This window comes from Corvus brachyrhynchos, unplaced genomic scaffold (genome assembly GCF_000691975.1).
Source record: "Corvus brachyrhynchos isolate BGI_N302 unplaced genomic scaffold, ASM69197v1 scaffold191, whole genome shotgun sequence".
Classification (NCBI taxonomy): domain Eukaryota; kingdom Metazoa; phylum Chordata; class Aves; order Passeriformes; family Corvidae; genus Corvus; species Corvus brachyrhynchos.
In genome coordinates, this window is record NW_008236487.1 from 3,989,388 (window position 1) to 4,008,518 (window position 19,131).

Below are 19,131 nucleotides of genomic sequence, written 5' to 3' on the forward strand. Positions count from 1 at the left end.
CGTCGCTCCCCCCGCGCAGGGGGTGCCCCAGCCGCTCCATGGGCTGCCTGCACACGGGGCAGCTGTGCCTGGCCCTGGCCCACTGCAGGATGCACCTGAGGCAGAACTTGTGCATGCAGTAGGTCACGTAGGCCGGCCTCTTCATGGGTGCCAGGCAGATGGGGCACTGGGAGTCGTCTGCTGCCTCCGGCAGTCCTGCCTGGGGGGGCTGGCTCCGGCTGCCATCACTTGCCGCAGAGCTGCTCTGCCCCGTGTCTTCTTTGGCAGTGGATGCCATGTCCTGCCAAGAGAGATGGGCAAAGTGCTGGAGCTTGTCTGGCAGGAGGGGCTTGCTCAGGATGTTGAGCCCCTCCCTCTCACCAGCGCTGCAGCACCAGCTGTCACACAGGCAAAGCAACAGAGGCTGCCCTGGGGGTGAGTGGCGGAAATGCCCAGGTCCTCCAAGAAAGAAAGCCTCCCAGCTGCCCAGGGGGAAGTTTCCCCTTCCAGTCCCCCTCTGTTGCTGAGAGTGCACCTCCTGGGTGCTCACACTGTCTAGATATGCTAGGGCTGGGAAAAATCCTGGGCTGATCCAGCTGGCACAGAATGCTGGGTCATCTGTGACATTATAACCCATTGCTAGGTGAATCCATCGTCAGATTGGATCCATAATTGGTGATGTCATAATCCAGCAGTTGCCCTAGATGATTGCTCTAGATCCCTGGCAAATGAACTGTGTTCTTTTCTCTTCTCTTCTTCCCTTCTTCCCTTCTACTTTCCCGTCCTTTAGTGCTCTGGGATGAATCCCACCAAGGCTCTGTGGACTTAAGAACTTTCAGCTGCTGCAGCTGATCCCTTACAATTCCAGTGTCCACAAAGGGAAGGTTGCTGTTGCTGTAGCTGTGCTCCTCCAGCTCAGAGGAATGGAGAGCCCAAAATTTATTAAAGACTGAGGAGAAGCAAGCACTGAATGCCTCTTGTTTTTCTTCATGCCTGTTTTCCAGGGGCCCCTCTTCATCAAGTACAGATCCGATGTTTTCCTTGGACACCCAGTTGCTACTGCCATAATAAATTACCTCGTTTTCTGGCACAACAAAAGCTGGTGAAAGAAATACCCAGGTCCCTCAAGAGGCAAAGCCTTTCAGCTGTCCAGGGTGATGTTTTCCCTCACAGCTCACCTCTAAATCAGCATCATCTCTCCCTCTGGCCCACCTCAGTGTGAAACCAAAGCAGAATTGATGTATGCTCTAGGCCATGTTGTCTGCCTTCTTCATGTCTCCCATGATGACAGGGCACTGGAATATGCTGCTGCCTCCACTCTCCTTGTCTGGATCCAAGCACATCTTCTTCCCCCACTGAATCTAATTTAAAGTTCTGCTTCCAAGTCCAGCTAGCTTGTTTTCCTGAACACGCTTGCCCCCACTGGTACCTATATAATACCACCCAGTGTAACTCAAAATATTCACCAAATGAAATTTCAGATCAAAACATCCTGGACGTGATTGAGAACATGCTGACTTTGGAAAATACCATGTAAATCTCTCCAATACACATTCTTATCAGAATAATGTATGTCACTATACACCTCTCCCCCACAGTGTGAGGATGACCAAAGAAGGTTCTGTGTGAACGAGCTGTTAGAAGACAGTTGTGCCTGGAGACTGACTCGGTAAGCTGGTATTTAGCAGTATTTATGTTTGTAATTGTTTATATTTGTAGGGAGCCTCCTTGCTACAAATGAAAGTTCTGGGAACAGGAATGATACCAAACAGAAAGACAATTGGTTCGATATTTCAGGCTTTTTATTTTCAGACCGTAGTTATTGCTTTGCAAAAATCAATGGGTTTTGGATCTGTGTAATTTTTCCCAATTCTTTCTTTTTCATATCACTGAAGTTTTTATTAGAGGTTTCATATTTCCCAAAGAGTCCCGTGATTGAAGGTGTCGTAATTTTCATGTGTACGTTGCTGTTAGAGAATTTCTGAGATTAGGTACTGTAAAAATAATAGGTTTACTCTTCATAACGACAGTATTTTCACAGTTCAGTGATTTTTAAACCTTTTTTATTTCTTCTTTTTTTTGTTGTTGTTGTTTTTTAATGGAGGCTAACCATGATGAGCTTTTAACTTGGCAGTCAAAGTGAAGCTGATTGTAAAGCCAGCCTGCGATGGACAAACACTAAATGGGATAGATTCTTCATTCACCTTTCATTATATTCCATTTAGATAAATTCCAGCTTTAGATAAAGAAGCTGTTGACACTTTTTGTGATGTTTTTCATGACTGTTTTATAAAGTACTTTGCCAGCAATAGTAAATTTAAATGACACACCTGTCATTTAGCAGATGGAGGAAAACACAGAGGTAGTGGCTCATTTGGGGTGGGTATCTGGTGCTTACTGAGGCCCCATCTGGTTTCCTAGGAGCATGGCCCAAATTTCCATTCTGATCCTCGTTATAAAGAGATCACTAGAAGATGGGTATTTTATAGATGACAAGTGTATGAAATTTAGGAGCACAGAGAATGTTTGCAGAACAGGATCACTTACTGTAGGTCCCTTTTCTCCAGGCTAAACAATTCCATTTCCATCAGTCTCACTTCACTGGAATTGTGCTCCACACCCTTCCCCAGCTCTGCTCCCTTCTCTGGACACACTCCAGCACCTCAATGCCTTTCTTGTAGAGAGGGGCCCAATTCTGAGGCCTGAGGACAGTCACGTGGGACCAGCTCCCAACAATTCCATTCACCACAACTCTCTGGGCCCAGGTATGCATTTGGGCACTGCTTAGTGAGGCAGAATGGTGATAAACAACATTTTAGAAGGGGAATCTAGCATTTCTCCATAGTGGGTGCTGCTGCCAGGAGACTGAAAAGTGAAAGCTGTAAGTACATGCTATGTGCTTGTCATCCTCCTCCCGTATAGACCAGCAAAGCCTGACTCTCTTAAGTTCTTTGTGCTTTTCTTATTTCCTTTTCAAAACTCTTGTACCATATTGACTTGCTAAAAGCTAAAAAAATGTCCTTAACATCAAAGAAGTACTAAGTCTTCGTGGGTTGGTTAGGCTTGCCATATTTATACACAGCTATAAAGATGCACAAGGGTGAGGTATGTCTGTGTGATAAGATATGGGTATTATTAGTTATCTAGCAGACAAAGACTCAGGATAGCATTAGTAGAGGTATTTCAATCATTGTTACAACTTGCTGGATTTGTTTCCTATTAATTATGGAAAATTATGGCTACTTTATACCGAAATTCTCCACGGTACAATAAACTGATGGGAAATATGCTAATTTTTTGAACTAGCATTGTAATTTAGGAAATTATTCTGGAACCTGCATTTAGACCAACCATGCTAAATAAGCTTGCTCACCTGTATGGAAAAAGACAACAAGGCAAGCTCATATGTTCAGAAATATTTTCGAGCTGGGTAAGGCTATGAAAAAGTTCCGCCTGAAGACGTGGTCAAAGCAGAGCGACAACTTGTATTAGCTGTGATTTAACAGCATTACAGGAGGAATTTCCAGGCAGCTGCTCCACATACAAACTGCCTGGCTAGATAAAGCTAGCACAGATTGGAAATAAAAAGCTGTAAAGGCAAAACTACCTTTAGGAGAAGTGAATAATTGGCATCTCCAGGGAAATGCACTGTGTTATTACCACAGGGAAGGTCACCTAACATTTCTCTATTCTGTGTGTTATTTCAGTGCAATGACTCTCCTTTTCTTGCTGTGTAATATAGATAATGAAAGTCTAATCATGTACTATGAAACCTGTACTTTGGGCCGTAGTTGCAATTCTAATTCTGATTGCTTAGTTAGCCCAACTGAGATACATGAGGATGCACACCCAGTTTCTCTGTAAATAGTTCATTTGCTTTGAAGCTCTGAAAAAATCAGAATACTTTTGGGACTTTCAGCTACCAGACTGCAATGAGGATGGAAGAGTGGGAAGGAATTCCTTCTAAGCCTCCTCAAGAGGGAGAATCTTAAAGATTGGTGGGGCATTTAAGAGGAGAAAAAAAAAGTCAAGGATAAAGTGATAGAGTAAAATGAACAATGAATAAAGAATGTAAATTGCAATGTCCACTTTTTCATATAAGCATGTGCAAATCCCAACTACCTCTGATGGCAATTGAGGTAATAATGTGTCCCTTTTACTAATCAGTGGGCTAGGCAAGGTGTAAAACTAGGAATTAGGGTTTCTATATCCTTTCCTGATGATTTGACCCTGAACAGGCTGACACAGGAATATACCTTAGCAGTGGTCTCACAGGAGCCTTTTTTGTTTTGTTCCAGCTGACAAATAAACAACAGCAAGGATTTTGCAGTGCTTGAAACACAGAAAATTACACAAATGCTTCTTAAAAGCAAAAATCTGATTCTGGTTATCTGTTGGGGATAGTACTTGGAGCCTGTGGTTCCAAAAGTGTGAGATGTACAGCTGAAGCATCAGTTGAGGAGTTCAGTGTAGAGAGGTGTATGCTCCTCTTCGTAGTCCTAATTAATTTAGTGAAGCTTTGGTAAGACTCAGCAATCTGCCTGTACAAATTTTGTGGCAACTTCTGTAGCATGATACAGGCATGGAACCACAGAGTGGTGTATTTTCCAGGAGATTTTCCAGATCTTGTACAGATGTTTTATCCACTTCTAGGCAACTTAAGCCTGTGAAGTGATTGAGAAAGAAGGTATTGAATCATAAAATCATATGATTGGAATCTTGAAAAAGACCTTTAAGATCCTCAAGTCTAGTGTAAGAATGTAGCATGTACTTGAGTCCATCCTTCTTGAAAGTAATATTTAAGCACTTGCTTAACTGTAAAGAGTAAAATAAATGGGAAGTGAATTTCAATACAGCAAATCACTTATTGGAGTTCTTGAACTTGGGAAACTTGTATCCCCATGTATAAATAGATTGTTGCATCTATTCTTTGTGGCAAATGACTACCAACAAAACAGGGACATCCAGGCTCAATTGCATGATGTCTACATACACACTTATCTTTATTTTATACTAACATAGCATCACTGTCAAATAATTTCAAATGTCTAGAATGTGAAAAAAAAAAACCAAACCCAACCAAGAAACCCAAACCTGTTCTCTTTATCTAATTCTTATTAACTTGACGTTGTTTCCTTTTTTTTCTGATTTCCAGGCAGAACCTTGTCTCTGTTATTATGAACTACAGAGGTCAAGTGGAATATCTGCTGCAAAATGAGGTATTTGTTCTCAGTTTGTTATACCAGAAAAGCATTAACTTCTACATGAAAGGTATCTAATTATAAATCTCTTAGATGCAATTAAGGAAGGCTTTTAATTACGACTGCTTAATCTGTCTTTGAAAGGATATAAATTCTCTTAATAAAACTTGGTTTGAGGTTAGGAAGAAAGTGCTACAAATTTAAAATATCAAAGGTGACTGTTTCTAAGTGTCAAGGAACTTGAAAATAAAACCAGGCTTGTTTGGGTTGGCAATATAATGCTTGGAATTGGTAGAGGCGCAATGAATATATGTATCTACAAAATTTGTCCCTGATTTTGCAAACCCCCCAGGCCTAGTGTTTACATATTTAGGATATATATGCAAGGATGTAGTAGTTTGAAGGATTAGGTTTAGGCAGCAAAACTCCCAAGAGCTCTATTTTAAAGTATTGTGGGCTGCCAATTGAATGCTACATACTTGAAGGAAAAATCTTTTAGGAAATCTTCTCTGCTATCCAATGTTTTAAGGACAAATGTCTAAAGGACAAATTAAGTCATACCTTGGAAGAAACCACATGTTTATTTGATCTGACTTCCAACTTGGCATGATAACTGATTTTCTAGTGTTTGAAACTGGAAAGAAAACAAAAGATTTAGTAAAATCAAAGAATACTGATGTATCATGCAGATATTCCAGTGCATCCCTTCCAGAGTTACAACTCATTATGCAAAATTATGGATTTCTTTGAAATATATGTTACAACATAAAATGATTCTTTTGCTTCAGAACTCTGCCACCTACATTTAAGTTCAGATTTTAATCCCTCTGGATATTCTTGATCCATTAGTATTTCTACTTTGAATAGCCAGAAAACATACATTTACACACAAGTGTTTGCACATATACACACATATATAGAAATTCACATAAACATACAGACACGTACATGAATACATAAATATATATCAATAATATATAATATATATAACTATATAAACCAGTATACATATATACAAACATTTTACATTTTGTGTAAGCCTTTGATGCTTTTTCAAAATGCAAACCACAAATTTGGAAGGTGTTGAACTGCGTCTGGCTACAAAGTAAAGCTCTGGGTCTGATACACTGCAGGTATTCGCTGCATTTTCCTTTGTAAGCAACATCTCAAAGGGAAGTGTTTAGTGTATAAAATGTGATGCAGTCATAACCATTTGGAAAATTTGGGTCCCCAAGCTCAAATGCACATGTATATTTCTTTACTGAAGTAGACCCACCAGGGTAGTTATTTACATTCACTTGAAATTTTAGGGCCTGAAGTAAGAAGATTCTAAATTCACAAAAAGCCATAACCTCAACATTAATGAGACTTTGCAATCCACCCTCTGCAACTGACACTGTGCAGATATTCCTCAGACCTATAATGAAGCATTCCTAAATTTGTTTTTGCTAAAGATTTTTCCATTGAGTAAGCAATTTCTTGAAATCATTAACTTTTTATAAAGGGAAGGAGGTACATTTTTCAAATATTCATAACATCCAACAAATATGTGTGCATCTAGAGTTAAATTTCTCTGTAGTTTATTTTTTTTAATAAGGTCTTTTCTACTCAGGGACACTCAATAAAGTTCATATGAATTGCTTAAAAGAGCAGGATTGCAAGTTAATGGTGTAGGTCGTATCATGGATGTTTTCATTCAGTCTATGGAGCTTTTCCAACCTAGAATAATGAAGTATGATTTGCTTCAATTAGTGGCCCAAAAAATTATGGAACTCTAATGTAATAAGTTATAGTCATAAATATGCAGTAAAGAAAGTAAAAAATGAGAACCCTTTATTTGGTCTTTGAATCCTTGTTTACTTATTTTCTCTAACTTTTGATTAGATTGCTTGAAGAAGGTCTAAAGTTGGGGTCATTATAACTGCCCCTTATCCCAAGTCTGCACAGGAGTAATTATGTCAATTGTCCAAGCTATTCCCATTCACATTACTGGGATTTTTGTTACTCTTCTCTGATTCACCACAATCCACCTTCAGCACACTCTGGAGTTTAAGACACTGGGAGCTACTCGCATAATGTAAATTAATTGCACACTCAGTTCAGTACTCAGCTGGAAGTTCCTTAAGCATTCAGTTTTAACCAGACACACCTTGAGATTCTCAGTTAAAAAAAACAACAAAAAAATATTAATATTTTGCACATTTTTCTACCTGTTTCCAAACGTATTCATTCATAGACATGGGGATACCAGTACTTTTGACTTATGGGACAAGTCCACTATCATTATTAATCTAATTAGTAATAATGGTAAATAAATGGAAAATTAATTTTGAGCTGGATAATGACTCTATAAAACAAAAATTTAAAGAAAAATTCAGATGTCTGGCACAAAGGCAGAATTGGGGCTGTTAGGGTTGAAATGTAAGTTTTGAAATGTAATTCTCAGACCATATGTGCAGTTAAATAAGCAGCCAATTTTGATTGCCCTGATAACCACTTTATATGCACTTCATTTTGAAATCTGTTCAAAATGTGCTGTTACTGTAGAGAGGACTTTGTAAATTTTTTATACAGTGTGTAAAAGTTCTAGAATAAAATAACATTTTTTTATTGGATAAATTATTGAAACACCAAAATTTCCTTCTAAGGTTCTGCTGTATTTAAATATGTAGAGGGGGAAAAAAATTGGAAGTTGTTGACTGTAGTTCTTTTGGAATTTCAGAAAATGTAAAATTTCTGTAGGAAATTAATCTCTGTCTTCCCTTCTTTGGGACAAAAATCAATGTCATACATCTACACATGAAAAAAGAAAACTTCACATGAAAATATCCCAGCAGAGAAATAGTGTGGAAGAAGTCATCATGCATAGTATTCAGTATCACATCATTTAATGTTCTTACTCTTCATCTGCAATATGCTCCTTAGAAGTAGCTACCATAAAACCAAAGTGTATGGTAAAGTAGCTTCTATAAATATTTAGTACTTTGATAGTTTATCTAGAAATAGAATAGCATATTAAACAGAAATTGATCCGTTCCTCAAGATACCAATTCTCTTTATGGAATAGCATTTATATGTATGCACAAAAATATAGAAACTGTTGGTGGGTTTGGGTTTTTGGTTTTGGTTTTTTTTTTCTCCATCCAGAGAGCTGTTTCTCTTCTCAGGGGTTACTTTTGTGTATGTCTATTGCTTGTGCACTGCTCAGAAATTACCCTGCATAACTGTATTTATAGGCACAAAATTCCTTCTTCCAATAATACCTCTCCACTTGTGAAGAAGAAAGATGCTAAATTAAACTTTATTTAAAACAAATGCAAAACTGGAATGATATTTAGTATTAAGTACAAACTGTATATATATATATATACATATATATATATACACACACACACACACACAGAGTAAAGCAGCATTTATAATGCTTCAGCTTTGTCAGTGTTACACATAAACCATACCATTGAGCAGTCAACCAGCTTCAGCCCAAAGGAGGATCTACAATTCTCAAGAGATCACAGTCAGCCTTTTCCTCCCTAGAACCTGTAGTATGAAAAGGAGTTGCTGTCCTCAATTATTAAAAAATACCCCAACAACTTAAATTTAAAAGAATCTGAACTACCAAATATTTGGGGATATTTCATGTAATTCATTCCTCTTTAGGTCTGCTCGAGGTAGCTAATGTGGAATTAGTAAGCTCAATACATTTTTATATTTATTTGTAATAATGACAGGTGTTAACAGTCTGGTCATGGATGTTAGACCTGAAAACAGAAAGTTCATCTTGGTACAATTTTTATTTTTCAGGCATGAAATGCATGAGTTAGAGAAATGGTTTTATGGGTACATAGACATGCTATAGTGCACTAAAAGGAGCATTTATTGGTAGAGAAACATGGAGAATATTTATAGGAGAGCTTCTGCTTGTTCAGAGAATGTATTTTAAGGTTTAATGAAGTGATATAACTATGCAGAAAGCCCATGAATTTTTTTTTATTTATTTATTTTCCTGAACATAGAGTACTTGATATTTAAAGATTGTTTTCCTTCCTTCTGGGACACTTTTTTTTTTTTTCCCCTTTTTTTAATTCCCCAAAGTATTTCTGAGCTTATTCATCTAGAAACTCTTTTTTTTTTTATATGGCAATATTAAAGATCTAAATTTACCATCAATAAGATTCCGTAGTTTTCACTAAATATATAATTTTGCAGAAAACTAGTTGCAGAAGTACTCAGTCCACAGGTGTCAGATTATGCAGCCTCCCACACAGTCTCTATTTTTAGGAGGAACATGGCTGTTTTCCAACTCTCACAGAGATGGGTAGGAGACAATAGTGAGGATAAATTCACAGAAGCACAAAACCTCAGAACGCTCGTGAATCACTTGGCTTCACGTTCCCTCAGAAGTTTCTTTACAGTGCTTCTACACTCCTGGAGTTCAGAAAAACCAATGTTTTGCCTTAAAATCAGTCTTTGATACCAAATTTGTTGCAGTTTTGAACAGGGTGCATTTTGTGGAAGATAACTGGACTTCAACAGAAATGATGCTATCTTTAGGAAACGATTGGCCTGTGGTGATTTCAGTGTAGCCAGACTAAAGCCTGGTGTTTGAGTTTTGCGTGGGTGCGTAGGGTTTTCTACACCCTCACTGGCAAGAACTTTATGGTAAGGTATTTCTGGTAAATGCTCTGTGTCTACTGCTTCCTTTTCTTTCCTCCTTTCTTTCTTATCAACAGAATAAAGTTGGTGACATGATTGAAGCAGCTAAAGCCATCTGCAGTGTCCTCTGCTTTGTGGAAACCAGAGACATTACTGATGCAGTCAGGAAACTCCGTGCATTGGTGAAAGCACAGGTAAAAGATGCATGCTCATGTCCTGTTCTTCTCTTCAAAACTGGAACTCGAATGGGTATCACTGGTTTTTTGATTGATCAAGTCCATTTTACTGTCTGGCTGCATATTTTCCCTTTGACAAGAGTTGGGTAGAGGCACTGTAGAAAAAGAATGTTGACCATGTGTGATGTGACAGAGGAGCAACAGAAGAGTTGTCAGGTGTTTAACTGGAACTCATATTCTCCTCCAGTTCTTTCTTGTTCCTACTCAGTGTCCAAATCTCTGCTTTGTCACATCACCCATTTACCAAATCATGTGATTTCAAAGTATTAGATTTTCAGATATTCAGTATAGGTTGACAATGATTTTAAAAAATTTTCCATAAATGTCATTTAAATCATGATTTTTTCAGATTGAAATGCCCCTGCTATTTATGCAAAAAAGTATCAGCATCATACAATCCTGATTTTAGCTGAAATACTCTTAGAACACTGAAATGGGTTTTCCAGGGATTTCTGTTTAATTGTAAACTGGGACTTTGGAGGGCAGTATCCATTCTCAGTTTGGTCATCAGCTGCTTTGGTATGACCTTAGACAAGTCAGTCTGACCTGATTTGTAGAAGTCCTGAGCACCCAAAGATTCTTCTGAAGTCAGCATCTTAGAGATACAGGTGCTCAGCAAATTTGAAAATCAAGCCATTAATCACTTGGACTTAGTCTGGTGTAAGTCTTGATAATTTTTTCTCACCCTAAGGAAATTCCCTTCTCGTACTTTTTTTAAAAAAATATGTTACTAAGGAATTCTCTTCTTTCCTTGCATGGTCTCTTGTCATTCTTTCTCACAGCAAATACTGTTTAGAAAAACATGCCAAACTGGATGGGATGCTTGCATTCAGACTATCACCTGCTTGCAAGACTTTTACCCTTTCTCTTTATTGTTGGTTTTGATTTTGTTTTTCCCATGGCTTGTAATATGCATAAGAACACTGTGGACTGGAAGAACCAAGGCAGCTCTAGGGTTTTTGGTTGGTTGCTCAGACCTGACCAGCTGACTCACTTAAGTGGCTTCTCTTGCTTCCCTCCTAGTTCATGATGCACTGCAAATCTTGCTTCTATATTATCCTAAATCTTTTAATGTCTGCTTTGGCATCAATTATTAGAAGTCACTACTGGGGGTAAATTCCTGCATAAATGAGTCTGTGTTGGCTCAGATTTTATCTGGCACGATGTGGGATCATATGGAAATAAAAATATCTCCCCTTAAGTAAAGTTATTCTTGGATATTATAGGGCAAATACCATAGAAAAAGAGATGAAGGAAGAAACAAGAGATGAATGTGATTTGCCTTTCAGTTAAACGCCACACTCTTTTAGTGGTGCCAGGATAATCAATGTCTTGTCCTTCAGAAAAGTGTTTTGTCAATCCAGAATCTTTCTTAAGAGGTAGACAAAGAGCTGGGTCCATGTAAAAGATAGAGAGGACAGTAACAGAACTTTCCTTTAGAAAGGAATTAGAGCAGAAGAAATGTGTAGGGACTAATTTTTTAAAAGATTTTTTTTTGAGGGAAAAAAAATTTAGTGTATTTTTTTCTTTCAGATAGGGACTAATTTTTTAAAAGATTTTTTTTTTGAGGGGAAAAAAAATTTAGTGTATTTTTTTCTTTCAGTGTTCAGGTCAGCCCTGTGAACCCAATGTGTAAACTGCCTCCTGTAACCAGCATATATATCCTGAGTAACCCTTGGTCCATTTGCAGCCCCATCCTCTCTGAAGTTGAGCAGAGAAATAGGTGCAGCGGTCAAAGAGACAAATGAGTTCCTATTAGTGTGGCTCATCCTAAGTCACAAAACCCCACATGCCGTGCAGAGTTACATAATGGGATAAAAACAAAAGAGTACAGGCCATCTTTTCCAAGTCTTAGGTTTTTTGTTGATGTTCATGTTTGCTTCTGCTTGTCTTCAGAGTCACTGTCATGCAAATACTGATTTTATTTTCAAGATGAAGTGGCTATTAATGGGCAAATAATTAAATTATGAGCTGATCTATCTTGCTGTAGAAAGAAACAAACAAAAAACCACTGCTCCAAATGTTCCATGTTTGCCATCATTCATTCTCCGCCATTGTCAAATTTCCAACTCCACTGTATAGACTGTCTCCAATATATACAGGTTCTCCTAAAACAACTTCCACGTTCTCCCTCACATGGAGGGAGTAATACACCTCCCTTTTTCCCTTGTACCTATTTAGATTATAAGCCCTTCAGAGCAGGGAACGCCTCTCCTTATCTGTGTGTACAGTCTCCAGCACAGCAGAGTGCTGGTCCTGGCTGTGATCTCCAGAGGCTACAAATGATAAGTGGGGATGATAATGATACCGTTTGCTCGTCTGTAATGAGCAAAATCACACTGTTCCCTGAGTAGCCTCTTCTGAATGTTAAAAAATTGTGTCTTGATTGAAAAGCCTTAAATATTTTTCTGTCCTCGTGTTCAGTAAGAAGCTGCTTCACATATCTCTTGAAAACTACTGACCAGATTGTCACTCACGTTTTAAAGTTTTTAAGTTATTGAGGTTTTGTTCTCTTAACGCTGCCTTTCAGGCTTGGTTAGCTGAGCTGGTTGTCTGTCCCTTGAAGCCTTCCTGTAAAAGCTGCCTGTGACCTTGACTGACACCCCTCTCCCTCTGACTCCCTCTGTGCTGAAGCAGACCTGACTAACAACTGATTTCAAACAAGTGGAGGAAAAAAAAGAAGGAAAAAGCCCAACTATTCCTGCACCAGCAATTGCTGTTGCTGGCTTTTTACTCCTTTGAGAAATAGCTGGTAGGACAGTCAATAGACCTCAGCAATCTAGAAAAGGTTTGGCTTTGATTCCATAAAAAACCTCGTCTTTCTCAGCAGATGAACTATAAATGTCATAAAAGCAGTAAAATATATTCCTGTATGTTTTGTAACTTGAGCACTGTCCCATTTTACGAAAATAGCCATTAGACATTATATGCAACTACCTCACACAGAGAATAGTATATAAATATAACAAATCAGATTGTGTCTCTATCAATATTTATGCAATTCACCAGCTTTCCTGTCTGTAGCAACAGATGTATTTAAAATTAGTACTCAGCAGCCAGTTGTTTGATGGAGTACCAACTCCTCCAAACCTCTTTTTGATTTGAACTCATACTGAATTGTAGGATCATTTTTAATGTGAATTTTGGGTACTGAAAAAATTATTAAATGCTGCAATATTTTTTTGCCATATTGCTTGAATTACTTCTGTTATGTTCATCAGTGTAGCACCAAAATATTTTGCTAGGTGGAAGCGAGCATTTTTTCAGTTAAGCAGGTAAACTGCCCCACAAATTAAGAGACATTTTTGAGGCTACCTGTTACATCTCAGGTGCTGCAGCATTACATATCGGGTAAGGAAGAAGTGCCAGAAAAAAGTTCTAACTACTTTTTCACATGGTTTCCTGATGCTTTAGTGTAATATATGGTGTGGGTTTGTGTGGAGTGTTTTTGTAACACGTCTACGTGGCACATGTGCACATAAAGCTGTAACTTACACAGGTTGCCAGTATATGTTTGTTTATACCTATCTGTACACGTGTGCTCACCCACTTGGAGAAAAAAAACCTGAATGTGCTTCTATTTAATTCTGGTTTTAAAAAAAAAAAAAAAGCACAGAAACTTACTTACTTTCAATCTTCTGCCTTTAATTAAATTGTACTTATTACCTCCCTACTGCTTCCTCACTGCCAGTATTATGCATTCCTGTAACGTGGTTAGGAGATTATGAAAGCAACTGGCACCAATGCTAGTTTCTTCTTAACTGATTGCCTCTCTTTGTAAATGTGATTATTTCAGTCTCTAACCAACCTAACCCTGTGATTTTAAAATCCATTCAGGGGAAGCTCTGGGCCTGATGCACAATTAATGTTTTTCACCTCTCCTTTTTTTTTTTTTCCCCACTCTTTTCTTATAGCAGCTCACAAAAAGTCCTAGGAGATCAAATCCTGCCAGAACAGGCACTAATCCACTATATATTAAGCATGCTATACTATGTTGAAATCATAAATACTGTTCCAAAAGGTTTTTTACTTTCCAAAATTTGAGAGAACTGAACAAAGGTCTCTGTTCCCATTTGTCTCACTGCATTATGAAGATTGTGAAAACATAATTCTCAGCCTGGATGTTGCTTTTCTCCCCTCAAGTAAGCATTTGACTACTTCTGTTCATCTTCACCAGACAAATGCTGGCAGCTCCAAGCTGGGTGCCAGAGGGAGAATGTACATCCAGCATTGTATTTCTTCTGCCACCTCTGCATGCATTGTAATTCTTAAGAAGCATCATGCTGAATACTTATGTACTAACATGAAGCATTCTCAGCCCACTGTAAAGGGATTAATGACTGTAAAGGGCAGAAAACCTTTCAGGGACGTGGGTGCAAGCAATGCAAGCCACAGGCAATACTGAAATGCAGAATTAACTTTCAAGTCTCTCTGGCCAAGAGTTGCTACTTATTTTTGTGTCACTTTGGTAGATGCAAGTCTGATCATAGATTCATAGAATATGCTGAGTTGGAAGAGATCCACAAGGATCATCAAAGTCCAACATCTGGCCCTGCACAGGACACTCCAAGAATCACACCATGTGCCTGAAAGTGTCATCCAAATGCTTCCAGAACTCTGTCAGGCTTGGGGCTGTGACCATTTCCCTGGAGAGACTGCTCCAGTGCCCAACCACCCTCTGGGTGAAAAAGCTTTTCCGGATATCCAACCTAAACCTCCCCATACTCAGCTTCATGTCATTCTCCTGGGTCCTGTCACTGATCTCCAGAGAGAAGACATCAGTGCCTGTCACCTCCCCTCATGAGGAAGCTGGAGAGCACTTTGAGGTCTCCCCTCAATATTTCCTGTTGGCCACCTCTGGTCAGCTGCCTGCTCGCAGGCCCTCGAAGAGCACAGCTATTTTCACTGACTTGGCTCAGGAACACAGGTGAAATGAAGGGTACTTGAGTGGAGACTTGCTGCTCCTCACCTTTGAAAGGATGCTGAGACTGCCCTTGTGGGCTTCACATCTGATTGTGTAAGGCTTGCAAAGGGATGGAGAGGGAATTCTTATCTCTGTTGTGCCACTGCGGAGGCTGAGAAGGTGTGTGCACCTCTAATGTTGATAAGCGCTTCTTTGCATCTTGACATGCCCAAATACTGTCAGAAATCAGGTCTTAAGCAGCTTGTCTGAGGTGGTAGAGGAAGCAGGTCCTGGTGCTCTGAACCCCAGTCATGTCTTGTGAAATCGTAATGTTAAGATAAATCCTTCCCCCTTTTCACGGTATTTTTCATGAGTGCTTCTCTTGAAACCATTATAACTGCTACCTGGTCTTTTCTGAAGTGACTGATTACTTTTTTTCCTGTCTGGTTTTGTCTTTATAGAATTCTCTTCAAAGTGTGGAAACACCAGGCAAAGGTAGAGTGTTATTTTTAAACTATTTTAATTCAAGATGTATCATCAGAAAACACGTTTTTATATTTGTTTTACTAAACTGTTAGAGTGGGCATGTTGCAGATGTTTACATGTTTAGGTGTATTATAAGGTAATTATGATAAGCTAAAATTGAAGTGATCTAAAAGTGTAAATAAAACAGCATTTCCACAAAATAATCTGGAGACTCAAATATGGAGAATGAATAGTAGAGTGAAAGACCTGAGTACGGGTGGTGGTGGTCATAGTAGTTTTCTTTAATCACAGCTTTCCATGTGGAGAAAAGGGAAAATAATGATCTTCATGGAAGCCTGAAAAATTATTTTTATGTGTGACTTTTCCACCTGACTCCAATAACTTCCATTCCTCCCTCCGTAAGCTTTAGTTCTTTGTGGTCTTTTGTTGTATACATAGTGTCTTGTCTGATGATAGACTGTCATAAGAAGAGTAGGTTAATTAACAGTAGTGGACAAAATTACAGACCCTGCCTTTTTAAACTCTCTCTGGCTCAGAGATGCCCAGCACGGTCAGCATGACTGTGAAGCACCGCTCAGACCGAGGCATGCGCAGGAGTCTGCTCTGCCGTGGGTTGGATTCCAGGAGGGAAGAGCCACATCAGGGCTCCTGCCACATCAGGTGCTGCTCCACCCCTCTGGCTGCCCAAAATGCAGCTGGGGATGCTGCACGGATACCATCAAAGGGCCCTCCAGCTGAGCTCTGGCATGGGCTGTGGAAGGGTTGTCTCTCTCCATTTTCTTTGAGGAAAAAATTGGCCTCTGAGATGCTCTTCTCCTCTCTTTTCTCTGTTTGCTTTTCTCGATTGCAGTGTGCTCAGAGAGGCAAAATAGGTGAATCAACTGCAATGATTTCAGCAGCCTTTCAAACACACAGGTGGTTCAAATGCAGGTTTCCAAATGCCAGGCTTGTTTCAGCATTATTCAACTTCATGAACAGCAGAGAAAGGAAACAGCAATTAAATTTGTAAGCTGCCAGGAAAAGTTAAGCAGCTGTAGGGCCAGGAGAGTGGGGGGAGAACAGGCAGGTGCAGAAGGGAGAAGGTGGTAAATGCAGCTTACCTTTTTCCTTGGATATAGTCCCTTATTGCCTGCATTTTTTTAACACCCTTAATGGCAGCTAATTGCTCATGTTAAAAACAATCAATAGTTACTAATAAACATCTATCTTAGCAATATCTTCCTCCACACACTGTTCAGAAAATGTAATTGGAATGGATTTAAAACACTCCTCTGCTTACAGATGTTTCCAAATTTGAACTTCATTGAATCAGCAGATCTCTCAAGGAAAATCTCATTTACTGAGTAACAGTGATGGCATCAGTGTTTACTCCCTACTTCTCTGTACCTATTTATTTGTGCCAGGAAATCTTCAACTGTGCAGATTTCTCTGTTTGTTTTTGGCACGCCCTAATTTCGTAACAGTTGCAGAATCCTTTTGGTAGTGTAATATTAGAAACTGCAATTTACTGATTGCAAGTCAGAACTTGACAGGCCATTAGTCATTCTGTGGAGAAGCCTACATTCAAATTTGCCCAAGATAACCAAATTTCCAATTGCCCTTTTCCAAGCAGTGATACACATTTCATGTATGTGCTAACATGCTACATGCCTTACATCTGCACCTACTAAATAAACTAAATAGATTAAAAGTCAGAAAAATAATTAAAGTTAGGCCAATGAGCTAGCATGTCAAAGCTGGTGTTAAGAACATGTCTGAGAAAAACCAGCTGTGAATGCAATGACCAAAACTGATCTGCAGGAACCTAGGTCTGAACTCCCAGAAGTGGGGAAAGCCGTACTACATCTTCTCTTTTGGGCATCACAAGTTTTCCTTAGTCCCTGTCTGCTCAGTGCTCACCTTCATGATAATGCCATGGCCTCTCCCATCCACTGATCTAGGGACACTAACCTTGAGAGGAATCTAGATGATATTTTCACCTGCTGAAGCTAGAAGTAAAAGACAAAAATGTGGTGGCTTGTAAGTTCCTGCCAAATTCACCTTTGTGTTTCCTTTTCCACCTCATTTGCTTCCCACCCTTTTTTTGCTTCGTTATGCTTAGCTGTCTAGGATTGCAGGCATGCAAAAATCTGCAAGCCTGTGACCCAAAATTAAAGGAAAATCATAGCCTTAGCTCAGTGCTGTTAAATCTTTCCAGATCTCTGGGAACCTAAAATCCATGTGCTGGGCTTCCTCAAGCAGCACATTTGCAGACAAAGTCAGAATTGACAGCCGAGGAAGAGACAGACTGGATTTCCCATTTGTACTGTTCCTTTCTGTCCCTTGTATGTATTCATGTTTATCTTGAAGAAAACAGGATCAGATTTTAACAGCAAGAGCAGCAATCTGTTACTCCAATTAATAATTTCTGTTTCCTTTCCCCTTTTTTCCCCAAGAGATGATTATTACTCTGAGTATCGTAAGAGTTTTCTTTTTTTCCATTATATCTTCTCTCTACCACAAAAGAGAAAAAGATAAAGGATACTATTAAAATTAAAGCCTTACTTAAAAATTTGTTTAGAAACTGTGCTTTAACCTTGCTCTTTAATAACAGATTTTCAGAGGTTTATTATTAGTCATTCACCATGGACCAAGCAAGTCAAAGACTATATTCAAAATATCTAGCCTTGATTTAGTGTTGCAATAACTGCCTCTATTAACAGTGTTATCTCTGGAGAACAATTTATGCCACTGCTGTGAATAAAGCAGTACTTATCCATGTTATGCCTAGGTCTGGATCATGTTCTTTTTCCTCTCTATGAAGTCCTTAGAAGATTATACTAAAGTTTTAGTGCTCAAAATTTTTTCTTTATTTCTTGTTAAACGGGAGGAGCTGTAGGCATTTCTAGACATTGGTACCTTTCTGCAGCATCGAGTGTTCATAGAAAATAAAGATTATTACGTTAATAGAGATTTAGCATTGGAGTTTGCTGCAATCCAGAGTATGAAAAGGCTGCAGGCTGGTACAGAACTGAGCCTGTGTGTGGTTCTCAAAAGCTGATGAATGAGTGTTTATTCCGTGTCTACAGCGTTGCTACTTCGGGCAGGGATTTCACCAGATCAGACATAATAAACAGCTTTCTGAATTTGATCAGTAGTTCTCTGGGACCCATCCAGAAAGTCTGGTATGCACCAGGAACTGATGATGTTGAATCACCAGTCTTTTCCAACTGAATTGCTGGAGTTGTTATCTTTTCGAGTGAATGCAGAAATGTAATGCTTATAGTACATGTAATGTAGTCATCATTACATTTAAGAGAGTAAAGGTTCTCTAACTGTGCTTGGGATTTGATAGTTGCTTCTCGACCTGATAATAAAAGCATTCCCAACAGAAAGGCTTTCTTAAAAAAAAAGGGAGGAAAGGGGAAAAATGAAATGGTTTTTGCTAGGGTTTCCTTTGGAGCTGGAAGATTCACTTTCTTCTTTTCCTAGCACAAACTCTTTTTGTTTCACAATACGGAAAAAAGGGATTTTTATTGATTTCATTTCATTTCATCTCTCTGCGTGTCTCCTGCATTGTTTCCAAACCAGAGCATGGCTCTTCAGCTCTGTTGCTGTGTTGCATCCTGATCTGTCAGCCCTACAGCCAGAGGCTTTTTAATCAAGAACAATTTTTAAATAGCTGCAACCC

The 19,131-nt window shown here is 39.0% G+C and overlaps 1 protein-coding gene across 1 annotated transcript in view; it reads left to right on the forward strand.

The window, feature by feature from the left end:
- The window catches only part of LOC103624735 (phosphatidylinositol 4-phosphate 3-kinase C2 domain-containing subunit gamma-like), a gene marked incomplete at its 3' end in the record, with an annotated part of 85,933 nt that overhangs the window by 26,806 nt on the left and 39,996 nt on the right, over positions 1-19,131 (forward strand). Inside the window, exons 8-11 of the mRNA XM_017726199.1 lie at positions 1,578-1,648; positions 5,135-5,198; positions 9,914-10,030; positions 15,437-15,470. Of these exons, the coding sequence (XP_017581688.1) occupies positions 1,578-1,648; positions 5,135-5,198; positions 9,914-10,030; positions 15,437-15,470 (286 nt within the window). The remainder of the gene's footprint in view (positions 1-1,577; positions 1,649-5,134; positions 5,199-9,913; positions 10,031-15,436; positions 15,471-19,131) is intronic.